The sequence below is a fragment of the Cryptotermes secundus genome, unplaced genomic scaffold (assembly GCF_002891405.2).
Source record: "Cryptotermes secundus unplaced genomic scaffold, Csec_1.0 scaffold312, whole genome shotgun sequence".
Classification (NCBI taxonomy): Eukaryota; Metazoa; Arthropoda; class Insecta; order Blattodea; family Kalotermitidae; genus Cryptotermes; species Cryptotermes secundus.
The window spans coordinates 640,552-665,958 of record NW_019727091.1 but is presented as its reverse complement, the minus strand read 5'-3'; the positions used below and the strand labels follow the sequence as shown (position 1 = coordinate 665,958).

The window sequence follows — 25,407 nt, the reverse complement described above, 5'->3', positions numbered from 1 at the left end:
TTGGCGACATCATAGATGATCATAGGATCATAGATCGAGGTACGTTTTCATATGCCTGGCATCACTTGCAGTGCTTGAAGCAGAGCACATCAAGTTAATTTATTCGTTTATGTACCTGTATCAGCTTCCAGGTATCGTGATGTCACAGTTCACAAGGGAATTGAAGAAGATACTTATTCAGAGGTGCTATTACTCAATGGAGGACTATTTGAACGATGAATTCTCGAATATTGGCTACTGATACAAGCAGAAGTATATAATGTATAAAATGTTGTATATCTTATATTAAGATTGCTGTAATTTAAAAATTTATATTAGCTGAAAGACTTGTCCTTTATCATTGTATCATGATCTACAGGATTAATAAAAACTGAATGAATGAACGTCTGTGACGAGATATGTAACAAGTAAATAGCAACCATACGAGCCATACGACAATGATACATGTCTCTTAAATCATTCGTAAGCATATTGGGGAACTGTCTTCTGAGATATGACGTCATCGGTTGGATGTTTCGGAAGAAGGTACTGTTTCCATCCACATGATCGGAGAGTGTTCGAATAGGCAGCAACAAATTCAGTAGTCGCACTTCTATCGGTATTTTGCATGTTTAGCCTTTGAAAGTAAAACTGGGCATAAGAATGCCAACAAGCACTTTTTAAAGAAATCTCGGTGTCTTAATGTATGCACCGTCCACCGTTAACGTATGCTCAGTATGGACGGTGAACGAAACTTCTTGGTGTTGCAAATCTTATGGTTGAAATCATGGGCTGCTGATCTCGTTATTAAGTACCTAACTTTACTTCATTTGGATCCTATCTTCTCGCACAGTGATCCAAATGTCACTATCATTCTTCCCCTCCCACCCCTTCCCGACAAAACCAAAAGGGGCGGGTCAGTGGCTGGAAATTGTAGTTGCTACCGTGGGACGTCAATGCAAAATGTTTAATTTCGTAATAGATATATTAAAAGTGAGATACAGAGCTTTGACCCTGAGCTGTTTAAAATATGTTGCCTCTGTTTCTCGAATTTCTTTCCACTAGTTTCATTTAAATGTTCCAATACAATCGGTGTTACCTTCAGTTTGAGTAATCTTAACTCCAAAAATTCTGTTGCTGTTAATAAAGATATGCAGTTCAAGCTCTTTACATCCTTCACTTCTAGGATTTGTGACATTTCCTTTTTCCCCCTTATGTTCCAAAAAGGTGGGCCCATGCTATTGTACGGTGACCGCAAGGTAACCCAAGACGTTTACGATTGTATGCTATTTACCATGGAAGTAAATTATGACTTGTGAAGTCATTTTCCCTCCTCTAAATATCATCGCTGCTACTCGCATGTAAATTTTCACGTATTCACAATAGTGACTTAAAATTCTGGTCCTCTGGATTGTGATGCTGTATATTCTTGTAAGCGGATATCCGTATTTCGAGGGAACATGCCGCTTTAATCTTCAGGGTTGACATGTGTAGGTACAAGCGAGTCATTTATATAACTAGGTTACAATGAATGTAGTCGTAAGTTCCACGCAGACGACTTTGAGAAATGAGTCCTGTTTGGGCCATTAGGGCGAGGGCACAGCAAGGAAACTGGCTACCGTAATGCAACCGCAATTTCAGAGATATGTTCCGATTTCAAACAGGCAACTGGTTTCCATATTAGCAGGCGCACACTGTGGAACTTACGTTTGATTAATTGCTCACATTATCTCAAGTGGGTATTTGTGTTATAAATTTCGTCCAGTTTATAAGAACAATGCATAGGAATGGATATTATCAATAAACAATACAATAGCAATAATAAAATATCAACCAATGTATGTTACATCACTCACACATCAAAAGAAAAACTGCAGAAATATCTAATATGCATCAACAATAAATGGAATAAATAACTTTCTCAGAAATATATTAAATAACTACTATAGAAATAGATACATATATTCATAAAACAACAAGAGACTGTACGTTAAACTAAATAAAAGTCACAGGAGGTATGTATGCAGATCTAAAGTAGATGATTATTTAAATATTTTTAGTTAATAGGACCTGTCAAGGTTAATTTTAGATACTACGAATTTATAAGAACCAAAATTACCCCTTGTGTTCCATTCATAATATTCATTTAAAGAATAAAATGAACCAGCAAGAAGAAACTTTTTTAGAGCCTCTTTGAATTTAGTAATTATTTAATAGATTCCTGATGCCTTGTGGTAGATTATTGAATACCCTAATCCCTGAATAATATAGAACCTTCTGCACGTTAGCTAATTTATTCATTGGAAAATGTTGTTGTTATTGGAGAGGGTGGGTTTCCCCATGCACTTAGACCAGATATTGTTCCATTGTACGTCCCCCTGTGATATTCTACCAGTCTCTATATCCTACCGGTACTGGTGCGTGCCATCAGTCCCGATTCAGCCAGCGAGTTCGGCCTCTACTGGCTCAGCGGTATCTCGATGCTTTCCCCATCTACCTGAATTTTTTTCCGCCCTTAAAAATTGCACGACCTCCGCCGGGTTTGAACCCGCGTACCTTGAGTCACGAGGTGGGAACATTACCCCTAGACTACGGAGGCCGCTAATTGGAAAATGTAAGTCAAAGCCATGTCTAGTGTTAATGCTGTGTAGAGCAGAATTAAATTTAAATATATCTAAATTCTTAACTACAAAAATTGATACAGAAAATATATACTGAGAATATAAGGACAGAATATTTAATTGCCTGAACAATGGATAACAAGAGCCCTTATTTCTTGCCTTCATAATAATTCTCACTATTCGTTTTTGGATTTTGAAAATTAAATTACTATGAGTCGAATTGCCCCAAAGTATCATTCCATACGACATAATGGAATGTACATTTGTTCTTTCCATGTTAAGGTATTATTTATTTATTTATTTATTTCATATCATACCTATCTAATACCTATCTAATCATATCTATGATTAGTCCTAGGAATTTTGTATTAGAAGTGTTTTTAATTTGAACATCCTTATAGTTTACATTTATGTTTGATGTAGTAGTTACTTTTGATAAAAATGCACATCCGACATAATGTATGATTGTATTTTTTAACTTCATCCACATATCATCTTCAATGGAAGATGGTAATATGGTAGTAATCGAGACCGGTTCAGACGGCGTGAGAAGAGAGAGCGACGAACATAAGGAAAATATTGGGGTGTTAATTAATTTGTTTTAATTACGGTCAATTTATTTTAATCGGAAAATATAACGTTCACGCGATACGGATGGAGCAGCAGAAATTGAGGAAACTGCGTTACCGTTTCCTTAATTTGCGCTGCTGCGATCAGTAACACGTGTTCAATTCAGACTGATAACAATTCTCGGAATTTGCGGTTGTCAGTTTCTTTGTGTGCCCCCGCTCCGATATGTAGAGGTAACTAGAAACACGGATCACGATTTGCTGTACGTGCCACATTTCACGGAATATATGCCGCTGAGCACATACATACTCTGAGTGAATCGTGTTCACGAGTATATCTCTTCTCTTGGTTACCATTGGTCGAATTGTGTTAAATTGTGATTGGTTGTTCCTGTGAGTTCCTAGCCGAAAGGCATTGGCTGGTTTGAATTTAATAGGTATATGATTTTACCGGTCAGTGCTTTGAAGGTTTTGAATAGAAAGGAAGTAACACTTCAGAATTTATTTATACAGGAGGTAAAGAATGGCCCTAGGTTTAAATGTATAAGTTAGATAATACGTAATAAGTAATAGTGCGTACAGACTTGTTTTATAATTATAGTATTTATTAAGTAGTTGAGTTCATTTAGGTAAACTAAACCCAAAATAAGTCCTTCCTGTTGCAGGTATCTCAGCTTAAATTCTGTTGCGCTCACAATGGAAGACTTCTTGAAAATAGAAAAAATAGGTGAAGGTAAGCAGGAATTTGAATCCAAATTAATCTCCACAGTTATTTGTAACTGCTTGCCAGGTGATATACCCTTCCAGCTATATTCTTAAAAATCTGCCAATGGACCTAGCTAATTTATTCGATTTTTACATCTATTTCTCTAAACTATCCTTCAGCATATACCTTGGCCTCCCAAGTGGTCTCATCCCTAGTGTTTTTCTGACCAAGATTTTAAAGCACTTGATCCCTGTTGGTACACCCATTTCATCATTTACTTAATCACACAAAAATATCAAAAAGAGTTATCAATTATGAAGTTACGCATGTGATTTTGTTCATCTTCCATCAGAGTCAAGAACCGAGTTTCACATCATTTGTAGCAACTGTAAGCAATGTGCAGGACATATTTCTGTGTTGTACCTCCTCAAGTACACTTGGAAATTTACTGAAAAAATGCGAAAGTAGTGTTGTGAATGTTATTACACGGATCTAATGATTATTCGTGTGCTTAATTTTTATCTGTTATAATAAATTACAGCTACTTTTACACAGCAGATGTATTCATCACGGAGTGTGTTTGAATAGTGGCTGTGTGCTCGACTCATATTCAGGAGGTGCTTGTAGTTTGAGTCTTGGCTAGTACACCAGCTATCATTACTGAGGTGTTCTGTGTTTTTTCCTGTGTACTTTCGTGATTCTTTGGCAACCCACTTCCTTCCAAAATCATTTTCAGTTCATTTATCTCTCCCGCCATTCTGGGCTATATACTCATGCTGTTGACATCGTATTTATGCTAGAATTTAGTTACACGTTTTGGAAGGTGTATCAGTGTTTATAAATTACAGTTTCTAATAGGGCTATAGTGTGATGATATGGCCTTTTCTATAAGTTACCTTAAATTTATATACCATTTAATCATGTAATTTCACAACTGGAAACCAACTGTAACATTTGGGCTCCTACTAATCCACAGTTAGTAACAGGTAATATATCACATCCAGAATGTGTTGCTATATTTGATGGGATGCATGACTGTGTAGTAGAGTTCTGAAAGGCCTTTTATGTCCCGAATAATCGCAGTATGCAAACAGCAGATTTGTTCAGGGTGCTGAATATGAAGCACAGTGTACTTTACTCTGATTGATTAATAAATTGATCCTTAGATACTATGCAATGCAGAGCAGCATAGATTGTTAGCAATGGTGCAGTAATTTTTTTTTCGGTTCTGTAGTTTTACACAAGATTTATTCTGGAAAGTTAAAATAGTTGTCTTTCAGGGACATATGGTGTTGTTTATAAAGGAAGGAATAAGAAGACAGGTCAAGTTGTTGCTATGAAGAAGATCAGACTGGAAAATGAAGATGAAGGCATTCCATCAACTGCTCTTAGAGAAATATCACTTCTCAAAGAATTGCGACATCCTAACGTCGTCAGGTATGTAAGAAAAATTATGTTTGATCTACAGAGCAGATTTTTCATTTTATTCTCAGCTTGAATGAGATTGGTATATTAGTTTCAGTGAAGAAAGAAATAAGAACATTTTTATTATCACATATGTTAAACGAGATGCATGTGCTTGATGTTTTGCAGTCATTATTGAATGTGTAAAACTTTTGTATTTTCTAATTTCTGCTGATAAAATGGGAGCCTTTCTTAATTGCTGGTAAAAGTAATCACTTCTTGATACCTGATTTGTTTTGTAAGCATCCTGATTTTATAACATAGTATGAAATATTACCCTGCAGTGGTTACCACTCCTTCATATTCAGAAAATTCCAGGTTCAAACTGAGGCCTGGATACCATATATCTGTGGCTACTTTCAAGATCAGTGTTGTGCAGCCATACTTTCTCATAGTGTATCTTGGTTCTTTTGTTTGTAGTATTGTTTGGGGGGTCATTCCATTGCTCAGGCAGTTAGTCACTGGCTTCCCACTGCAGGGGCTTGGGTATCATCCCAGATCAGGTCATTTGGGATTAGGGATAGACACAGTCACTCTGGGGCAGGTTTTCTCTGAGAACTTCAGTTTCCCCTACAGATTCTCATTCCTCCAATTGCTCCACATTCATTAATCACCATTATCAATGCTATATGGTTTCAATACTGACAGCATTGTTAAATAGCAAACTTAAAAAACAAAACATTTTTATTTCTTATTCGGCTCTTAATTTGTGAGTACTGTTTATAATCAGTACATTGCTACTACTGGACAACATTTACTTTTTGACTGGTATGAAACACAGAATGCTGCTAATTCCGTAGCTTGGATGTAAGGAAAGAGGGAAATTCTCATTAATGGCTGTACNGACTTTTATACCAGTAGTTATCCAATTATTATTTTTACACTTATCTTGTATTGTAAATTAAATTCCTACACCATATATTTACTTCAGTGAACGTTGGTCGTGTGATTCTCTTTTGTGAGGATGACAAAGTAGAGACAGTCATATGCAAAGGTTAGGAGAGCAGATGAATAGATAAAGATGAAAAGTGTTAAAACATGTGAATTATGCATTAGGTGAGTAAATGTTAAGTATTTGCATTTGGAGTGCTGTCAATCAGTTTTCTCTGTAGAAGGAGGTTTCTGAAATTTCATTCTTTGCATTACAATGTCGTACCACTCCACACTCGTGTTTATTGTTTTGTGATGTTCATATTTATGTTGCAATATCAGTGCTGATGTCATGCAACTGGATACTTTCATGTGGCTTGTCATGCACTGTAGGAGCATGGAGGGTTAGATACTTGCAGCTGCAGATTTTGATCTATAGTCCATTCGCGGAGACGAGACAGTTAGCGTAAAGAAAGCAAGCCCCGAGTCGCCACAGCTGACAGCAAGGAGTGGACAAAGTGCGCAGTTACTCAGTGTACTCACTGCATTCAGACGCACGTTAAGCTGCATTCAGACTGAAGAGTGAACTTTGGACGCCCCTGCAATGATACACGCTTCACGTGATCGCTGCATGTTTTCATTCAAAGAGCCAAGGAGATACCACGTGCATTTGTTTGCGAGTACTCTCTCGTCTCCGCGAATGGACTGTAAAATGATAAATTACATCCTATTTCCTGAGTTGAAGGCAATGAAAATCGCTAGTGGCAAGGAGAACTCAGTTATATTGTCAGAGGAATAACTGGAAGAGTTTCGGATATGAGCATTTCAGAACAAAGATATTAGATTCGTGTAATAATAGTGAAATACTGTGGAAGATAATGTGTTGATTGATGTTAAATGATTAAGGCAAGGACAGTGGTTTTACTAATGAATTTTGAATGGGAAAGGATGTCAGTTTGATGGAAATAGAGGATACTTTTCACTGATGAATATGGACTATAGGCTGCCGTGAAGGTAACAAATGATATTTTGGTAAAATGTTAATAATTTGTAAATAAAGTATTGGAGGTACTGTAACAGATGAACTGTTTTGTATTAACACTTCATAAAATGGAGGCTGGAGGTATGTTCAACCTCAGGTCTGTTTTTTTTTCAGCCTCGGAAACCAGTGAAAATGGTTAATATTTATGTTGTGCTTGGTATATTTATGTACTAATGGCCATACTTACGTGTGTTTTGTGGACTACCACATGAATTACTAAGTTAATGTAAAACATATTGCCGTATTTTGCACGTATGAACAGAATTTGTCTGCAGAAATTGAATTCAGTTTGATAATTGACATTGTAGAAGTTAGTCATTTTAGTCCAAACAAGCATTTGTATGACTTTAAAGCCCTGTCTCTGCCATCAGGTTATTAAAATTGATTTAAATCTTATGGTGCTGTGAGGTTATTGATTCAAGAACTTTGTTACTGGCTTTCGGATATTTCAATTTTAAATTATCTAAAATGATTCTCTACTGTCCTTTGCCAGGGCCAGGATAGTGCAGTCAGCATAGTGACTGGCTACAAGCTGGATGGCTGAGGGGTCAGAGTTAAAATCCCAGTAAGGGCAAAATATTTCTCCTCTTCATATCCAAACCGGTTCTGGGGCCCACCCAGGCTCCTATCCAATGGGTACTGGAGCTCTTTCTCCAGGATAAAACAGCCAAGGTGTGAAGCTGACCACTCACCTCCAACTAGTGAAGAGATCAAGAATACATGGNCCCCCTCCCCCCCCCCCCCCATAGTGTGTAAATAGTTAAGTACAGGGATAAATTTAGTTTTGCCTTCTTGTCCTTTGTCTTAATCAGATTTCATTCTTGTGCTCTTGATCCTTTGTATGCAGCTTCATATTGCTGAAAGATGCTTATAAGCATTGTTTTTCTTCTGGATCTTTTTAGCATTTTCATCCCACATTCTTAACCCCTCCCTGGGCTAAGTGCTACTATGCACCTACCATTCTTATTAAAGTCATTAAATGTTTGCACTTTGTTTTAGTAACGTCTGCTCCACAATTAACTAGGTCCTTCAATAGATGGTATTTTATGTATAGTGAATTCTCCAGTTATCAGCAGTAGTAGGGGTGAGAAGTAGTCTAATACGAGTAATTAAAAATAACAGTTAATCAGAAAATCTGAAAGTACACTGTACATGCTGCATTCAGTCCTGAAAAGCATATAGAACACTTAACACTGTATGTCTACTGGGCTTGCTGTAGATCTCTCAGCAGTGAGACAAATGCCTTTTGAATACAAGAAAGAAATTCTTATTCAGGTGGTAGAATAGAAAGTTAGAACAGGATGATTAGATGCACAGTTATTGCAAACAATTATAAAGCAGCCCTGGAACTGATGTAATGGGCAACACTTAAATCATTGCCAGAGGCTATAATCAATAACTAATTCATTCTAAAAGGTTTGAAGTTAATCCTCAAAGCAGATGATCCGAACACGGATAATTGAGAATCTGCTGTACAAATATATAGAGACATTCATTCCCTTACAAGTGATCTTGTTACTACAAGGTACTTGTTTCTGGAGTGTGATGTCATCTACTGGGCAGCATTTCTTGGATAAGAACATCACATCCAGCAATTGGAGCTTATGGCCATACTCCAGAAATGTTATCATTAAAACCACTCATCTACTCTTAAGAAAAGTGGAAGAATGCTCAATATCCAAGAGCTCTTCACACCAATATAACAAATTCGGTGACACTTGTTGAAGTTTACCTCTGATTTCTGTAATAGAATTCCAGATTTTGATCTGTAAAGCCCACAGAGTTCTTGGATCATTTCTATAGGTTCCCTAAAGATTAAAATACAACACATTCCAATATGGGGAATGTGACAGCATGGATCATGCATTCAAATGACTGCCTTAATAAAAATTGTGCTCTTCATTTCCTTGAATCATTGCATGTTTATTCTTGTTAATAGTCAGCTTTTTGCATATATTATCTTTGTGTGTAACCAGAAAGCAATGCATGTTTCTTGTTTACATATATTTTCAGCAGGACATTACACCTGCACATGATTATGATGTATTGAGATTTTAGGCAACTTTATTTCTGGCCGAAATTTGCATGTTTACAGTCTTGAAGATGTACTGATGGAGGAATCCCGCTTGTATTTGATCTTTGAATTCCTCTCAATGGATCTGAAGAAGTATTTGGATTCTCTTGGACCTAATAAAGTTATGGATGCAGATCTTGTAAGATCATACTTATATCAGGTAAATCTCAAGATTTCAATACCATTACAAGCAAGTTACACTTCGCAGGTATCGGTCATGAACGATGTGCCATATTTCACATATGTAAAGCTCAAACTGTTTGAATTCTTGCCACAAGCAGTGATATTTGAATTCTCAATGGTTTTCCGGCTAATGGCAGATTTAAGCATGATGACTCTGAAATTGAACCAGCAATATTCATGCGAATCCAATATTAAGTTCTTTATGGTGCCTGCAGACAAGCTTTGTACTATGTGGTCAAGCCATGATAAGAGATAAACTGAGGGCTTTGTCCTCATATTATATTTTTGTCCATCTAGTTGTCATTGTTGTCATTTACTGAAATATATAATTACAAGTCTGTCTCCTCAACTTCAAATTATGTAAATATAATGTGGCACTAAGGTGTAGATAATAATATGAGTATGGCAATATTTCTTCTTTGGGATGGTTATTACAGGGTTGTGAAAATATTGAATAATAATTCAACATTCTCATTGTTGTTGACTATCTGAACTGGAGTTAAGGATTTCTGTAAGCCTACATAACCTCTTCGTCTTGCAACAGACCGCTAATTAGGAGTCACACTTTACAAATAAAGAGTCCCAGCCACTATTTTTTACTTTGAGGTCCCACCAGATTGTGCCCATATTTCACTGCATCTGCATAACTGAGAATAAATGCAATGACTTATATCTGACAGGAATAACTGACTAGCACAAAAGTCACTTCAAATCTGACATTCTTAAATTTATGTATATTTCATTACAGGTTCTAAATAGTACAGTTGGATTACACACAGCCATTTGAGGTTCTGCACATAAGAAATGGTTGTGAAGCCACTGTTATACTTGGGCAGGCCAGAAAGTAAAGGTCATTTGGCGATAAAAAAAAATATATTTGACATCATTACTGCAGACCTCTTCCCCCCCCCCTATAATCCTCAAGAAGATTCAGCACTTGTGTCGTGTGATGAGTTTCTATGTGCCTGCATTGTAGAAATTTGCTGCCAGTCCGTCAAACAAGTCTTTATCTCCCCCGCCACTTTTTCATCACTACCCATGCACGTGCCACCCAAAAATTGTTTCAAGTGTGTGTTAACAAGTGAGTATCACTTGGAGCCAGGTCTGGATTGTATGGTGGATGAAAAAGAATATGTGCACAAGATTTTTACTTTCTGGATGACCCTTTTACTTCTCTGCATAACTGTAAAACATGTTATGTTAGTGGCATGTAAACTGTACATGAAGCCATAACTGTTTAATTTTCTAACCCAGTTAAATGAATATGTGTAATATACTGTGATCATAATGAAAATAACTGTAGCATACATGGATAGGATCTGTACCATCTGTAGTTCCTGTGTTTATAATGTTACAATTGTAGCATAGGTTCTTCTCATGTTCAACACAGTCAAAAATCAAGATCACAGAATGCACTCACAAAAAAGGAAAAGGTGTTAGTTTCTTTGAGTTTAGTGTATGCTTCTCTTCAGTGTTGAAGAAATTGCTCTTCCTGGTAGTGTAGATGGTTGAGGCACTATGTTACAAGGCAGAAGGTCACAGCTTCAAATACTGATGAGGTGGATTTTTCCAATTTACTTAATCCTCCCAGCCACACTGTGGCCCTGGGGTCGACTCAGCCTCGAACAGGAATGAGTACCAGGGATCTTCCTTGGGGGTAAAGGGTGGCCGGCACATAAGGCTAATAACCTTACCACCCTCTTTGAGCTGATTATCTAAAGAAAATTGTGGGAGCCTTGACATCTCACAACCCTATGGGCCTTCATGGCCTGTTTGAGGGATGGCTTCACATTTTTACCTTTACCTTCCTATTTCACCTTTTGGGGAGCTATTGACTTCATTAAGGTAAAGTTGTTCCTGTGCCTATCCGATCTAGAAAACTGAGATTAATGGCCGTGGGCATTCGTTGCGCTGACCATGCAACACCCTCTATCTGCTGAAGTTGGCACTAACTTTGCTGACAAGCAGTGGTCACTCGGTCGGTATAATTTGCTTACAGAATAAAAGCATGGATTTTTTTTTTCTTTGTCCCTGTGCATAGTTCTAGAGTATTACACCGTCATCGAAGGTCACTAGAAGGGGAGACTGTGTAAAGAGTGGAATGACACTGTACAATGCCATGATAAACCAGCCAAGTGATAAAATATGTAATGAAACTATCTATTTGACTGATGAGGAAATTCAGAGGATGTTACATGATGTATATTTCTTTAAACTTTAAACCTCTCACCTTTCTTTCTTTTTTTATTTTTTATTTTATGGACTTGCTGTGTACTTGTTTCAGATAATAAAAGCTGTACTGTTTTGCCACCAGAGACGGGTGATACACAGGGATTTGAAACCTCAGAACCTTTTGATAGACAAGAATGGCGTCATCAAAGTAGCTGACTTTGGACTGGGCCGTGCATTTGGCATACCTGTAAGAGTCTACACACATGAGGTTTGTAACTGAGCAAAATATTATATGATGTGGCAGGGTGATACTTAGGAGACCCTGACTTTAATACTGACTGGTGTATGTACGGGGAGCGTTCCATATATAATGCCTCCTATTTACTTTAATGAAAACTACAACAGATACAGAAAGCATAATAACAGTTAAATGAAGCAAGATTTCAGCTACTTACAGTTATTTTTCCACATAATCACTACCATTCGTTATGCACTTTTGCCAGCGATGAACAAGAGCATGTATGCCGTGCCCGTAAAAGTCTGCACCAGCAGAGGCTAGCCACTTTCTTACAGCTCCAATGACAGCATCATTGTCTGGAAAATGTTGCCCACATAGTCCATCTTTCATAGGCCCAAAGAGATGGAAGTCTGAGGGGGCTAAATCAGGGCTATAAGGTGGATGTGGTAGGACAGTCCAGCCAAACTTTGCAATGTGCGCGGTGGTCGCCAAACTGGTATGAGGTCTAGCGTTATTGTGTTGCAAACAAAAGGTTATCTACTTCTCTGGCCTGACTTGGAAAATGCAGGCTTTTAGCTTAGTCAGCGTCATCTTGTAGCGTTCAGAATTGACAGCCTCACCAGGCTACAGGAAATCCAACAAAATACCACCCCACCTATCCCAAAAGACCGTGCACATCAGTTTCCCTACTGATGGCTGTGTCTTGAACTTCATTTTTCTTGGGGAATCCGGATGTCGCCACCTCATGGACTGTCTTGGATTCCAGCTCGTAGTGGTGACACCACATCTCATCTCCGGTGATGATGCTGTCCAGAAACTTGTGACCTTCAGCCTCAGACTGGTGCAACAAGTCCTGACAGACTTCCATTCGATGAGTTTTATGGTCCTATGTAAGCATCCTCGGAACCCACCTGGAACAAACTTTGCAATAATCCAGCTTCCCCAACATCATTTCCAATGCATTACAGCTGATATTAAGCCATGCACACGGTTCCCTAGTCATTATCCGCCGATCTGTACGGATGAGCTGATCGAGGCGCTGTTCATTGTGAGGAGTGGCAGCTGAGCAGGAACGCCCAGGGTGTGGTTTGTCATGCACTTCCCTTTCGCCACTGTTGAAACGCACTACCCTCCACCTCACTGTGCCGACATCCACTGTATCGTCTCCCTACATCTTTAGCAAGCGTCGATGGATTTCAATGAGTGCAATTTGTTCGGCAGTGAGAAATTCAATAATACATCTCTCTTTCGTACACACTTCTATGTCAGATGCCATTTTGGTAGACTGCTCTTCTGTCACTATCTGTCGCATGACAACCAAGCTAACAGTACATTGGCGGGAAGGTTCAACCTTTACTACAACAGCACCAACATCCAGCTCAGACGTTACAGATTAACACAAAAAAATAGGAGGCATTATATACAGAATGCCCTTCATAGTATTCTTCAGCTCCTCCTGCCAAAGACCAAACTAAATGTTATAATGTACCTCCTAGCCAGTCGTGATTCTTCATTCATAATCATTGTGCCATTACATGTGACTTCATCAGCTGATACATCACTAAAAATTAACCGCATAGAGTAATGCAGTTTGTAGAAATTTCACAGTGAAAACTATATCTGATGAACTTCAGCAATATTATATTTAAGCATCCTGTTACACTCTACACAATATATGACACAAACTCCCTCCTAAGTGCAACAATTTATTGTAGTTCTTTCGTCTTCCTTTCTTCTACACTACATGTTTCGGCCCTAAATGACCATCATCAGGTGTATACTCTCACATAGTTACTACACTGCACGTAGTTTAAAATTTAAAAAACATTAGTCTTCCCAATTGTTCATTTCTCCGTTGCTAACAGGTTTTGATATATCAGAATGCTTCCCACTGATATCTGTCAGATATGTACAAAATCTTTGTTAACTTACACACGTCAGTTTGATTTTTAAAAACTGTCACTTTTAAAATCTTCAATTTCAGTTTAAAAATTTCTTTAAAATTTTTTTCAAATTTTAAATTCTCAGGGGTACCCACCCTATGTCTATAGTGCACACGTATTAAAGATAAGCAGCGGCACGCATACAGGGAGCCTACACAGAATAATCCTGAACAGTGCTGAAAACAAGAAGTAGCTAGTATTATACACATACAGTGGATATTTTCTTATATAAAGATGCTTACCCAATGAGAAGACATTCTTCATCCCTCAGGAATAGTATTGTAACGTGTTTGGAATCCAGAAGAGTCACTTCTATGGCAATGCTAGGACAGACCGTTGCGTAGGAATTGTAGAATCAACGAAGCAGCGTTTCCCCGGGGGATAGACAATGGAAGGTCCAATGGGTAGCAACCGCCAAGGTTATAAAAGCCCAGCTTCGACGAGAGACAGACCAGCCTCGCGATAGATGCCGAGAGATACAGATGTACTGGCCGAGATATTGTAAGCAGTCATTGTAATACTGCAAGTGCTAACGATTGCAAAGCGTGTGGTTGTATAAGTGAAGAACAATAAAGGTTCTACTGAATTTCAGACCTACGTGGATTTATTTGTTGCGTGACACAAAAAACACGTAACAGTATGTATGTAAGTCAATAAGTAAGTTACAAATGGATATATAACTTAAACAAATAAGAGTACTGATTTGAAGAATGCTTTTATATCTCAACATAATCTCCGTATACATTGAGGCACTTGTCCAATCATTTCACAAGCCCCTAAAAACCAGCAGCATAAAATTCCTTTGGCTGCTGTCGGAACCAGGCAGTGACTTCCCTTTCTACAGCTTCATTGTCAGGAAAATGTTCAGCCGAAAGATGGTGTTTAAGAGGGCCGAACAAATGGAAGTTGCATGACAGGTTACGTTTTCACAAAGTCTGTGCATGATGGGTGCCGCGCATGCTGACCCCACAATACAAAATGCAAAAAATGGGTCTGGCATTAGAGCATCTCCATCGCTACCATGATGAAGGACACGATATGCTAGCCTGAATTGTCACAGATGATGTGTCTTGCTCCAAGGGACTTTCATTTGTTCGGCCCTCTTAAACATCATCTTTCGGCTGAACATTTTCCCAATGAAGCTGTAGAAAGGGAAGTCACTGCCTGGTTTTGACAGCTGCTCAAAGAATTTTATGCTACTGGTTTTCAAGGGCTTGTGAAACGATGGGACAAGTGCCTCAATGTACAGGAAGATTATGTTGAGAAATAAAAGCATTTTTCAAATCAGTACTCTCATTTGTTTAAGTTCTATATCCATTTGTAACTTACTTATTGACTTACCCTCATATATCTCACATAGCAGTCTGTCTTATGTTGAAGAAGTGCTGATAAGACTGTCCTCTTCTGTTTTTACTTATTGCTGCTTCTTAGGTTCTCCTGTTAACTGTTTAAGGCTGCTGTATCGACTCTGGTTATATATTATTCAAACTCTAATCTTCCTCACTAAAGTGCACATTATTTTGACAGGTAGTGACTCTTTGGTATCGAGCTCCCGAAGTTCTGTTAGGATCCTCAAGGTATTCATGTCCCATTGACATGTGGTCCATTGGGTGCATCTTTGCTGAAATGGCAACAAGGAAACCACTCTTTCAAGGCGATTCAGAAATTGATCAGTTGTTTCGCATATTCAGGTAAGAGTGTGTAGTATTTATAATTATGATATTGTATTGCCATCACGTGTATGTAGCAGCTAACTTACTCCATGGAGCTCAGCCCTTCTTCAGAAGCTGCCAGTTGCTCAGCAACTGAAGAATTTCCCAACGTATTATGGAGCCCTAAGGTACATTACCATGTTCACAAGAGAGTGATCCAGTCCATACCATCCCATCCCATCCTGTCTCTCTATAATCCATTTTAATACAGTTCTCCCATCTATATCTAGGTCTTCCTAGTAGTCTCTTTCCATCTGGCTTTCCCACCAAAATCCTATATGCATTCTACTTCCCCAAGTTTGCCACATGTTCTGTCCTGATGTGTATGTAGTACTTATATTAATTGGAATAATTGTAAAACATCTTTTTATATAATAAACTTGTATTTTAAAAGTTCCTCATGCTGTTTCCAGCAGCTGCTTTCTAATGTTTGAAAGGTTTCTACTATCTTGACCATAAATGTGTGTCACTCTTCCCTTCAGAAAGTCGCACGCTGGCTGAATTATTTACGGAATATACATTATAATAGAAAATATTCACAATCATAAGGTAGTGTATTAATATTTTATTCACAAATAGAAATGAAAAGCTGATGTGTGTTCTTCATTCCGAAACTTACTGCCATGTAGAGTACTGCAGCATTACCTGCAATGTCATTATGTAAATATGGCAGGAAATATATGAAAGGCTCAGACAGTATTGATGGAAGGCATTACCATTCTTTGAGATACATTTACAAAGGTAAAGCTATGCCTGTAACAGGTCATGGAGGCCCATAGGATTTTGAGACATCAAGGCTCCCATATTTTCTTGACAACTGACTCACAGATCTGTATGTGCGTGTGCGTGCGTGTGTGTGTATGGCACTACTACCAAGATGAGCAAGAACCCTTACTGTTTGTCAGATTCCTAAGGGAACTGTCATATATTTTTCAGTAAGATGTGAAGTTCCTAATGTGAGAACAAACTTTGGGCATCCATTAAAATGTGTTCAATCTAAGAGCACCTGTGATGCAACAACCTGTTTGGATATGGAGTGACAACCTGTCAGCCTCTCATCAATAGTATGCAGCTCTGTGAATCACATTTGTGTCTTGTTTCTCACACACCTTAGCACTGTAGTGCAGGCAGTAAATTATGATATATTTGTGGTTTATATTCTCTCGTTATCAACGTATAACATTGTTTCTCCCGATTCAATGTGTAAATGAACGAACTGACTCAAATAGTGACACTTCTGACTTGTATTTGTAGGTGGCCATTTTGGCCAAGATACCAAATATTCTGACAGATTTTTATGGATTTCTTTGTTTCTTCCAGGCAGATACTGTGACAGTACCTGAAAGAAGGCTTCTTTCACATTCTTATCGATTCATTATTCACAATTCTACCATTCAGTGCTATACAGCTTGAGCTACAGACTGCTAATTAAGCCATGATAGTTAATAAATAAATAATAACTGTGGTGCATGTCTTATTCTCTCATCTGCAATATATAAACTGAGAAAATTTATTTAAGTGGTAAACACTTCTCACTTATACCTGGGAGTTGTATGGCTCAAATCTTGGCCAATGCACTGCCATCCTGATTGTGGGTTTCTTTTGCAGTACATCCAGGCAAATCCTAAGACAGGAGCTCAAATTAGGGCATGGCTATTTTCTTCCATGTCCTTTCCCATCCATTATTCACTTGTCACTGTGTTCCACTGAGTCCTATTACAAAATGAAGAAACTATAAAATTATATTATCTTGACAAAGGCATAACAAACATTGGTTAAGAAAATTCAACATAACACAGTGATGCTTGCATTATACTTGTAATTGTGTGAAGTGTCAAATGGGATGTGTTTTGGTTTTCAACAAACAGCCAATATTTTGGAGGAACATTCTTGTACAATGACAGTTCTACCTTGAATCTGCAGGCATCAGATTCCTCCAAAATGCTAGTACTTATTTACAGTTACAGTGAAACCTCGATTCACTGTTTTCATCAGGGGTCCTGAAAATAAACGATAGATGCAGGAGCCTACATAAAATGAATAAAAACGTAGACCAGTGATATAAATTCCACTGTGAAGTCCAATTTACATTACTTCTTTTTAAAAAAAGTCTTTAATCCTCATTTGTTTAGTAGCACCTTCCCTTTTCAAACTGAATAATAACAGTGAAGAAAGCAGTCTTCTGGGATTTTGCACCATGTATATGTGGTGTTAACCGACGTTTCAGAGGAACGTATCGCCTCCATCTTCAGGGTAGAAGAAAAAATATATAAGAAATCTGCAAGCAAAGAGACCGTGAGAACCGGTAGAAGCAGACTGGAAAAATACCCAGCTATAGCTGCTTCTACCGGTTCTCACGGTCTCTTTGCTTGCAGATTTCTTATATATTTTTTCTTCTACCCTGAAGATGGAGGCGATACGTTCCTCCGAAACGTCGGTTAACACCACATATACACGGTGCAAAATCCCAGAAGACTGCTTTCTTCATAGTCACCGCCGTGAAAGCCTCAAATCTTACATTGAATAATAACATTTCAATATTAATGACGTTTGCTTGGTCTCTTTTGGTGATGTCTTGAGCATACATGAATGCTCTGATTGACTCAAATGAAGCGCTTCCGTAAAACTCAGCACTGGTTTGGACTTGGTTTCATCGTCATCATAACCACAATCACCTTGCCCTTCTATGCAACTCCTACTGCTTACCATACCACACGTCTTCCATACAAAGCACCAGCCCATTGTCTGGTAGGTAAGATGCACTCAAGGTCACAGCCCACAACTGGTGTAAGAGCTGAAACTGCAGCTTGCTACACCACTTTCAAAAGTATCAGCTGCTGTTACTACTAACAATGTGTACTAACATTTGTGTGTGGTGTTGCTCCTTCATAAATACAATCAATCCAAGATTAACATTCTTCGGGACTAAAAATCTGACCCATAGATGCGGGAAAATGATAAATTGAAGAATGATTGATACAGGTTTTATTTCCATAGCTTAAATAGGCTTTGTTTGGCACCACACAAATTGAACGATAGATCCGGGAAAGTGATAGATCGAGGTTTCATTGTACACAGAAGAATGTAATCTTTTTTGTGTGAGTTTGGAGATACAAGAAGACTCAACGAAACCCCGTATGACTGGATGATTTTATTTCTAAGTCCCAAAAAAAGAATATCTTCGGAAGTTAAAAGAGCTTCAGTTAGCCATAAACATGGCCTTGAAAATAAGGTATGAAATGTGGTGGTATAATGCTTGTGAACTCCCCAGCAGTGATATTCCTGCACTGGAGCTCAGATTAATCTGTGAAGACACAAATCATAAAATGGTATAATGAGTAACTTTTCTTATCCCTTGTATGATTTGTCAAACTTTATATTTTAAGTTTCCAGCTTTGTTTATTAGCTTTTTAGAGGGTTTGATTTGTTATGAATTATCTCAAGTTGATTTGGGAGTTTCTTACTTTATTTTGTCCACAATAAGATTACATATTTCTTATATAACATATCTTGTCAAGTGACTGTATTGTCCTGTTACGTGTTACTGTTAGGCTGAGTTGTTCTGTGTGAGGAAGTTCAGTAGTTGCATTACTACACAATGTGTAAATATTCTAAGAGAGCTTCATAAATATAGTCAATCTTTTGCAGGGTCTTGAAGACACCAACTGAAGAAATCTGGCCTGGTGTGTCTCAGCTGCCAGACTACAAGGCAACATTTCCAAACTGGATTCATAATAACTTGACCGGTCAAGTAAGAAACATTGATGAAGATGGACTTGATCTGTTACAGGTAATGAGTAGGCTGTATTTTGTAGACTTCTCTTACTGGTGTACATATTAGAAAGCAAAGTTTGCTGGAGACTAGCTACATTTTGATGTTTATTTTAACTTATATTATGAGAAGACTTTTTTATAATAATAGTTTCAAATAACTATTCCCTAAACTGCTGAAACAGAAATGTAAATCAAGTGATGTGATAAAAGAGGACTATCAATCTTTAAGAAGAGTGAGTAATTATCATGTTTAATGTTCTCAACATAGGTCAGCATTTTAGTATGTCATGGAAGGCGTTCCAACATCAAAGACCACCAACACACTACACATCATAAATCATTGCTAGAAGTAGCAGACAGCTTGTCATCAATTACAGTTTTTATTAAAAAAGGATGTGAATGATAAGGACCTTACTGTGTCTGTTAAAGGGGAAACATTCACCTACCACACAAGTATTCATAATTTAAGTTTCAAAGCATGGGATAGCACTTCCAAATAGATAACACAATTTTTTGGAACCAAAATTTGACATGGCAACAATAAAGCCCAAAAATTTGTCATAAATGTAATTTCACCAGTGTGTAATGAAAAACTGCATATAGAGCTAAACATGGCAAACTTAGTATGTACAAGGTGGTTCAAATATGACCGAGGCTGATTTTTCTTTTAAAAACCATAATTGCCAAACACTTGCACGTGTCAGTCTTCAACATACTCCCCCTCTGGAGTCAATACATTTTTTCCAATGTTCTGGAAGCATCCTGATGCCCTTTTCAAAAAAGGCTTGTGGTTGGCAGTGTATCCACTCCCAAACAGTCTGGATGACAGCGTCATCCACAAAGCGCATGCCTTGCAAGTCTGATTTGAGCCTTCTAAACAGGTAGAAATCACTTGGGACCAAATCGGGACTGTACCAGCGGATGTGTCAGAAGGCTCCATTTAATTTCTGGAGGGTTTCCATTGTTTTGGGGGTATGGGGGCATGCATTGTCTTGAAGGAAGACTACCCGCTTTCCACCTGTCTTCTGCTTGTATTGGAACTTTTCCTTCGTGTCTGTTGCCAGGAGGTCTGAGTAATAAGCTGCATTGACTGTTCTGGCATCTGTCAGAAAGTCTACATGGATAACCCCCTGCCAGTCCCAGAAGAACGTTGCCATCACTTTCCTGCTGAACGGCTCCTCTGCTGTCTCTTGGGTTTGGGAGAACTGGTATGCCGCCACTCGCATGATGACTGCTGAAACTCGGGAATGAAGTAGTGTACCCACGTTTCATTGGTGGTCACTATAGACTTCAAAAATGCATCACCTTCGTCTTCAAACTGCTATAGGAGATGACTGGCAGCTTGCATACACACCATTTTGTTCACGTCCATCAATGTGCGTGGTACCTACTGTGCATTTACCTTGCGATAGTGCAGGTGGTATTTCACGATGTCTTCTAAACTACCAACACTGATAAGACAGCATTGCTCCAAGTTCCTTGATAGCGGTGCACATATTCTCACGAATAAGCACATCTGTACAATCAGTGTTTGGCTCGGTGACAGATGTTTGCGGCCAACGATCATGTGGTTCATTCTCCATGCGCACTCTGCCCTCTCTGAAGCACTTACACCACTCAAACACACAGGTCTGTGAGAGATACTCTTCCCCATACTGTTGCCGGAGTCTGTGGTGAATTTCAGCGAACAGGACGTTTTCTCCAACGAGGAATTTGATCACAATGCGTTGTTCCACGCTCCATGGTACCTTCTGTTCGCTCATCACTCTAGCAACTCCCAGACAGGACTGAACATGTTCTACCCCGAACAGGAGGGAAGGTGGGTTGTGGCTTCACTCTCTCAAGGTCGCACAGCTGCTATGCAGTGCGGCTTGTTTACACGCAAATCAGTCCTGGTCATATTTGAACCACCTTGTATTACAGCTGACATTTCTAGCACGTGGGGATGGATTAAAACAGGAAATCAGTTGAAATATAATTGGATACACATCACACACAATGAAACTCTAATGTAACCCATCACATACTACAGATAAAACAAACATGTGTATAGCAACAGCTTGTTAACCCACATAACCTAGAATTAGTCTGAGGCAATTACGTAAGAAAAGCAGAACAGCATTACAGTAAGCGGCAGAGTCCTTCATCACAACAACATGATGGCCACTTACACCGAAACGTATAGTGATGATAAAGAGAAGATGAGAGAATATTAAGCGATGCTGCACCTAGACGGCAAAAAGTGGAATGCAAAGTCTGAGTTATGTTTGATTGTGACAGAAGAAACACTGGAAGGAGAAAGAGACATGAAAAAAATGAGTTGAACATTTTAACAATTTCTGTAAAAAAAATATTTCAGTTTTTAACCCTAACTTATCTTTTATAGCTCTAGTACTTAGAGGTGACAGTCCTCCGACATGAGGTAGGAGAAGTATTGGTAGTGGCAGGGAATGCCATACAGGCGTTCTCAAAAGGAAATAACTTCTTACCTCATTGTGTTGCATAGTGATAGTGGTTTATTCTCGTTGATGTTCACACATCCAATGTTAAGTTTTAAGTGTCAAATGGCAGACTGTTATGCACTATACACTATTATACACTTTTCACTGTTATATACGTGAAAAGTTTATTTACATATTACACGGGTCTATTCTAAAGGGGCAACACCGGCAATGTCCGATTATTTTTTGTTTTCTTCCAGCAGAACCCCAGTTTCAAAATAATTTTCTTTAATGTGGAGATGCATCCCTGAAAATCTAACGTTTTCTTCAACTTTTCGTAAACTTTCTTCAGGGTAGGTCTCTGTTTTTCAGCTATGTAGAAGTCATTAATTGTTCTTCGCACCACTCACTCGTTAAAGTCATCCAAAGTGGCTAGTGGAGATTTCCTAGGTCTTTCTTTAGGGGGTGTCGAAAAAGGAAGTGGAAGCCCCAGATTCGATATTTTTTGTTTCTCTTATTATTCTTCTGACACTACTTTCCGATACACCTGTTGCCTTTGCTACTTCCACTCCTATGTTCTTCACTGTAAATGTAGGCCCAGCCGCTTTCATATACTTTCATATACAATTTCTCTTGATTGTGAATGCAACACTTTTCCATTCAATTTACTTTGTGTAGATGGAATGTTAGAGGAGATAGAAAAAATGTACAAATATAAATAAACAAAAAAGAAAATCAACGAATAAAAATAAACAATAAAATAAAATATTGTCACTGTCACCACTTGACTTCTGGTCCAGTACTTCAATGCGACGTCTCAACTATCTTTGGCCGTGGTTGGATCTCAACTGTCTTCGGCGACAGCTATCCCAGTACTAACTTCTTGCTGTCTTGTTGCCGTCTTCTGTTGTAGCTCTCGGCTTATGTAGGTGTTCTGCGGACTGGATACCAGACACCATTCCCCACTGTTTCGTTTCTATTGTCCGCTGTTACATAACGGGTGCAACGAACTCTCTGTAGTTCATTTCTGGGGAGACGCGTTCGTTGCTTCTGCATTGTCTACACAATGGCTCCCTGTTCTTTGCATTACCATGGAAGTGCCTATTCCATACTCACATGTTCGGTAATCCGTTGCCTCGGGAACGCTCCTTCGCAGCGGTCTGTTTGTATTCAATTTGTCGCTGATGGAACTCATCAATTTTCATTGTAGCCGTTGCATGGCGATAGACATAAGGTAACGCATCACAATATTAATACAGTAATTAAAGAATAATACACTCAAATAAGACTCCTAGAGTCAAAACTTTTTAAGTTGGCTGTACAAGGAAGAATGCTCTTGAGGCAACTACTTGCATTGAATGCAGACGAATGACTAATCACAGCACCCCTCAACTTTCACGAATGGACCTGCCCATCCACGGCGCAGCTTTTCCTGGACCGTCAACTCTAAGTACTAGAGCTTTACTAACCTGGAATATAGATCCTGTTGCATGACTTTCTCGGTTGTGGACAGTATATGGTCCCTGGAACATAGTCACATGTTAAAAAGGCATGATCAAATGCTCCTTGTTGTAAAGTTAATATTGAACTAACATGTCTGGAATTTTATAGAAAAATAAAAAATAACCATACATTTCTACAGAAGGTAGTTCATAGTGAAAAATATGGTTTCCAAAATGTGAATATAATATCTGTACTACAGAAGAACTTAAACAAATATTTATTTGCTACAAATTAACATTTATTATTCCACTGAAAACATGCCAACATGACAGTCACATGCGTAATCAATATCCCGGTTTGGTTGCATGAAAATATGGTAAGCCTATGTTTACATAAACAGACTACTATACATTTCATTTTCACACAACATTAGAGCAAACAGTTTCATGCATATACTGAATTTGGTGGGAATACTGTGCAATACTTCTCACAGTTTTCTTGATGTCTGTAAATATCTGTTGTAGTGTCCATTATAATCTGATATTTTCTCCAGTATCTGACAAATACAGGCTGATTAAATTTGTACCTACATGTATGTTGCAGAAAATGCTCATCTATGATCCTTTATCTCGGATATCAGCCAAAGCTGCACTGCTGCATCCTTTCTTCGATGTTCTGGACAAATCTTCACTTCCAGTCTGAAGTTAAATCTCATAAGTTTGTGAATGACCTCAGTTTGAAGGTCCTTTCTTCCAGGAACTTTCCCTCTATGTTCTGGGTGACTCAGTGCTCCCTGCTAAGCTCTAAGTGAAGTAGGAGATATCTGTAACTTAAAGGCTTACTTGTCAATTGAATATTTTTGCACATTTTAGTAGAGGATGACAAATTTCAGGTACGCAGCTTGTGAAGCTTCTGAAATATATATATAGAAATATTTATTGGTTACAGAGCACTGTGGATTAGGGGAAGATACAATTCTGTGAAGCAATAACTCTTTTCATTTCTTTAGTTTAGTCTTAAAAATTAATTCGTTAATTCAATTTTATTTTGTAATTTTTTCAGTGGTTTTCTTACAATAAAATATCAAGCTCGAAATATTTTTTTCCTCTTAACAAACCCTGTGAGATTTTAGGTCCTCACAACAGTGACCATTGGGATTTCTGGGGTGTCACTATGTAGTTTGGTAGATGGATGCCAATATTCTGGAGGAGCAACTTGCCTTCACATTCAGAATAGAAGACCTGTGCTGAAGATGAAGTCAGCAAATTTCTCTGAAACTTTGCTACTTATGTACCAGACTACATGGCATCATATCCCAGAAGGCCATAAGCCTACTGTCAATTCTATTTTATTGAGGAATGTGGACTATTCAAGCTTTGAAAGATTTTCTTTTTGAAAATCACATTTTTTTTTATGTATATCACTTTTGTATTGAATTTTGTGTATGTAGTTGGTTTTGAGTATATTCTGAGAGCCTGGTTGGGATATTGTAGTCATAGTTTGTTGTTTCACTATTTAAGAAAACATACAAGATGTATGTATAAAAATTACAACACCAATAATAATAAATTTGTGACCTGAAATGAATATTAATATTTCTAATTACCTCCTTATGATTTTTATGATAGTACTGTAGGCGAAAGGAGGAGAACATAGAGGTTCTTCATTGAGCATTCTCCAGGTAGAAACAGTTAATGAACGGCTAGGTTGTCTTGGAACAAACACAAATCAGTACATTTCTAACCAAAGGAAATGGTAGTTTAGGGTTGATTGGAGGATTACATTTGTTATGATATGCTTTCCATATATTGTAATATGGCAGTTGTACCAAATAAGATGCATCCTTTCTCCTAGTAGTAGAACATGCCAAGCAGCAGCACTGAGTTAATATTAGTTTATGATTAACAGTATTAGTGCTATCTGAATCCTGTTTTGTTTTCAGCAATTCTTGCTAATCTCTTGTTTTGTGTCTTTCTTTCTATTCAAATTTGTTAAGCCTATTGATCTCTATTATGCAGCATAAAGCAAATTTTGACTGGTTCATGAACACAGTATTGTGTGGATATACATTTTATAGTGGAGTAATTATGATCAGGAATGGTATATTTTGGGATGAGAAAAGAGATGGAGGAGGTGTGTTATTTGATATCACTGATTCTTACTATTTTCATTAGAC

At 38.1% G+C, this 25,407-nt stretch overlaps 1 protein-coding gene and 1 long non-coding RNA gene across 5 annotated transcripts; one reads left to right on the top strand and one right to left on the bottom strand.

The window, feature by feature from the left end:
- Positions 1–57: 57 nt before the first annotated feature.
- Positions 58–24,937, top strand: LOC111864354 (cyclin-dependent kinase 1). Of its 4 annotated transcripts, none has more exons than XM_033751400.1 (9): positions 58–261; positions 359–525; positions 3,835–3,902; positions 5,156–5,312; positions 9,347–9,485; positions 11,823–11,948; positions 15,389–15,552; positions 19,222–19,363; positions 23,835–24,937. In XM_033751400.1, exons 2-9 carry the CDS (start codon positions 494–496, stop codon positions 23,931–23,933), a joined length of 927 nt encoding a protein of 308 aa, XP_033607291.1. In that variant the 5' UTR covers positions 58–261; positions 359–493; the 3' UTR covers positions 23,934–24,937. The 4 variants fall into 4 exon arrangements, with proteins under 4 accessions (XP_033607291.1, XP_023707318.1, XP_033607290.1 ...); XM_023851550.2 differs by having other exon boundaries at positions 59–252; positions 11,793–11,948; XM_033751399.1 differs by having other exon boundaries at positions 59–261; positions 11,793–11,948.
- On the bottom strand, positions 15,400–23,896 carry LOC117282300. The gene is made up of 4 exons (XR_004513015.1): positions 23,822–23,896; positions 23,258–23,311; positions 17,116–17,286; positions 15,400–15,482 (listed from the first exon to the last, which is right to left on the bottom strand). It is a non-coding gene; the product is annotated as an uncharacterized LOC117282300 (long non-coding RNA).
- Positions 24,938–25,407: the final 470 nt, after the last annotated feature.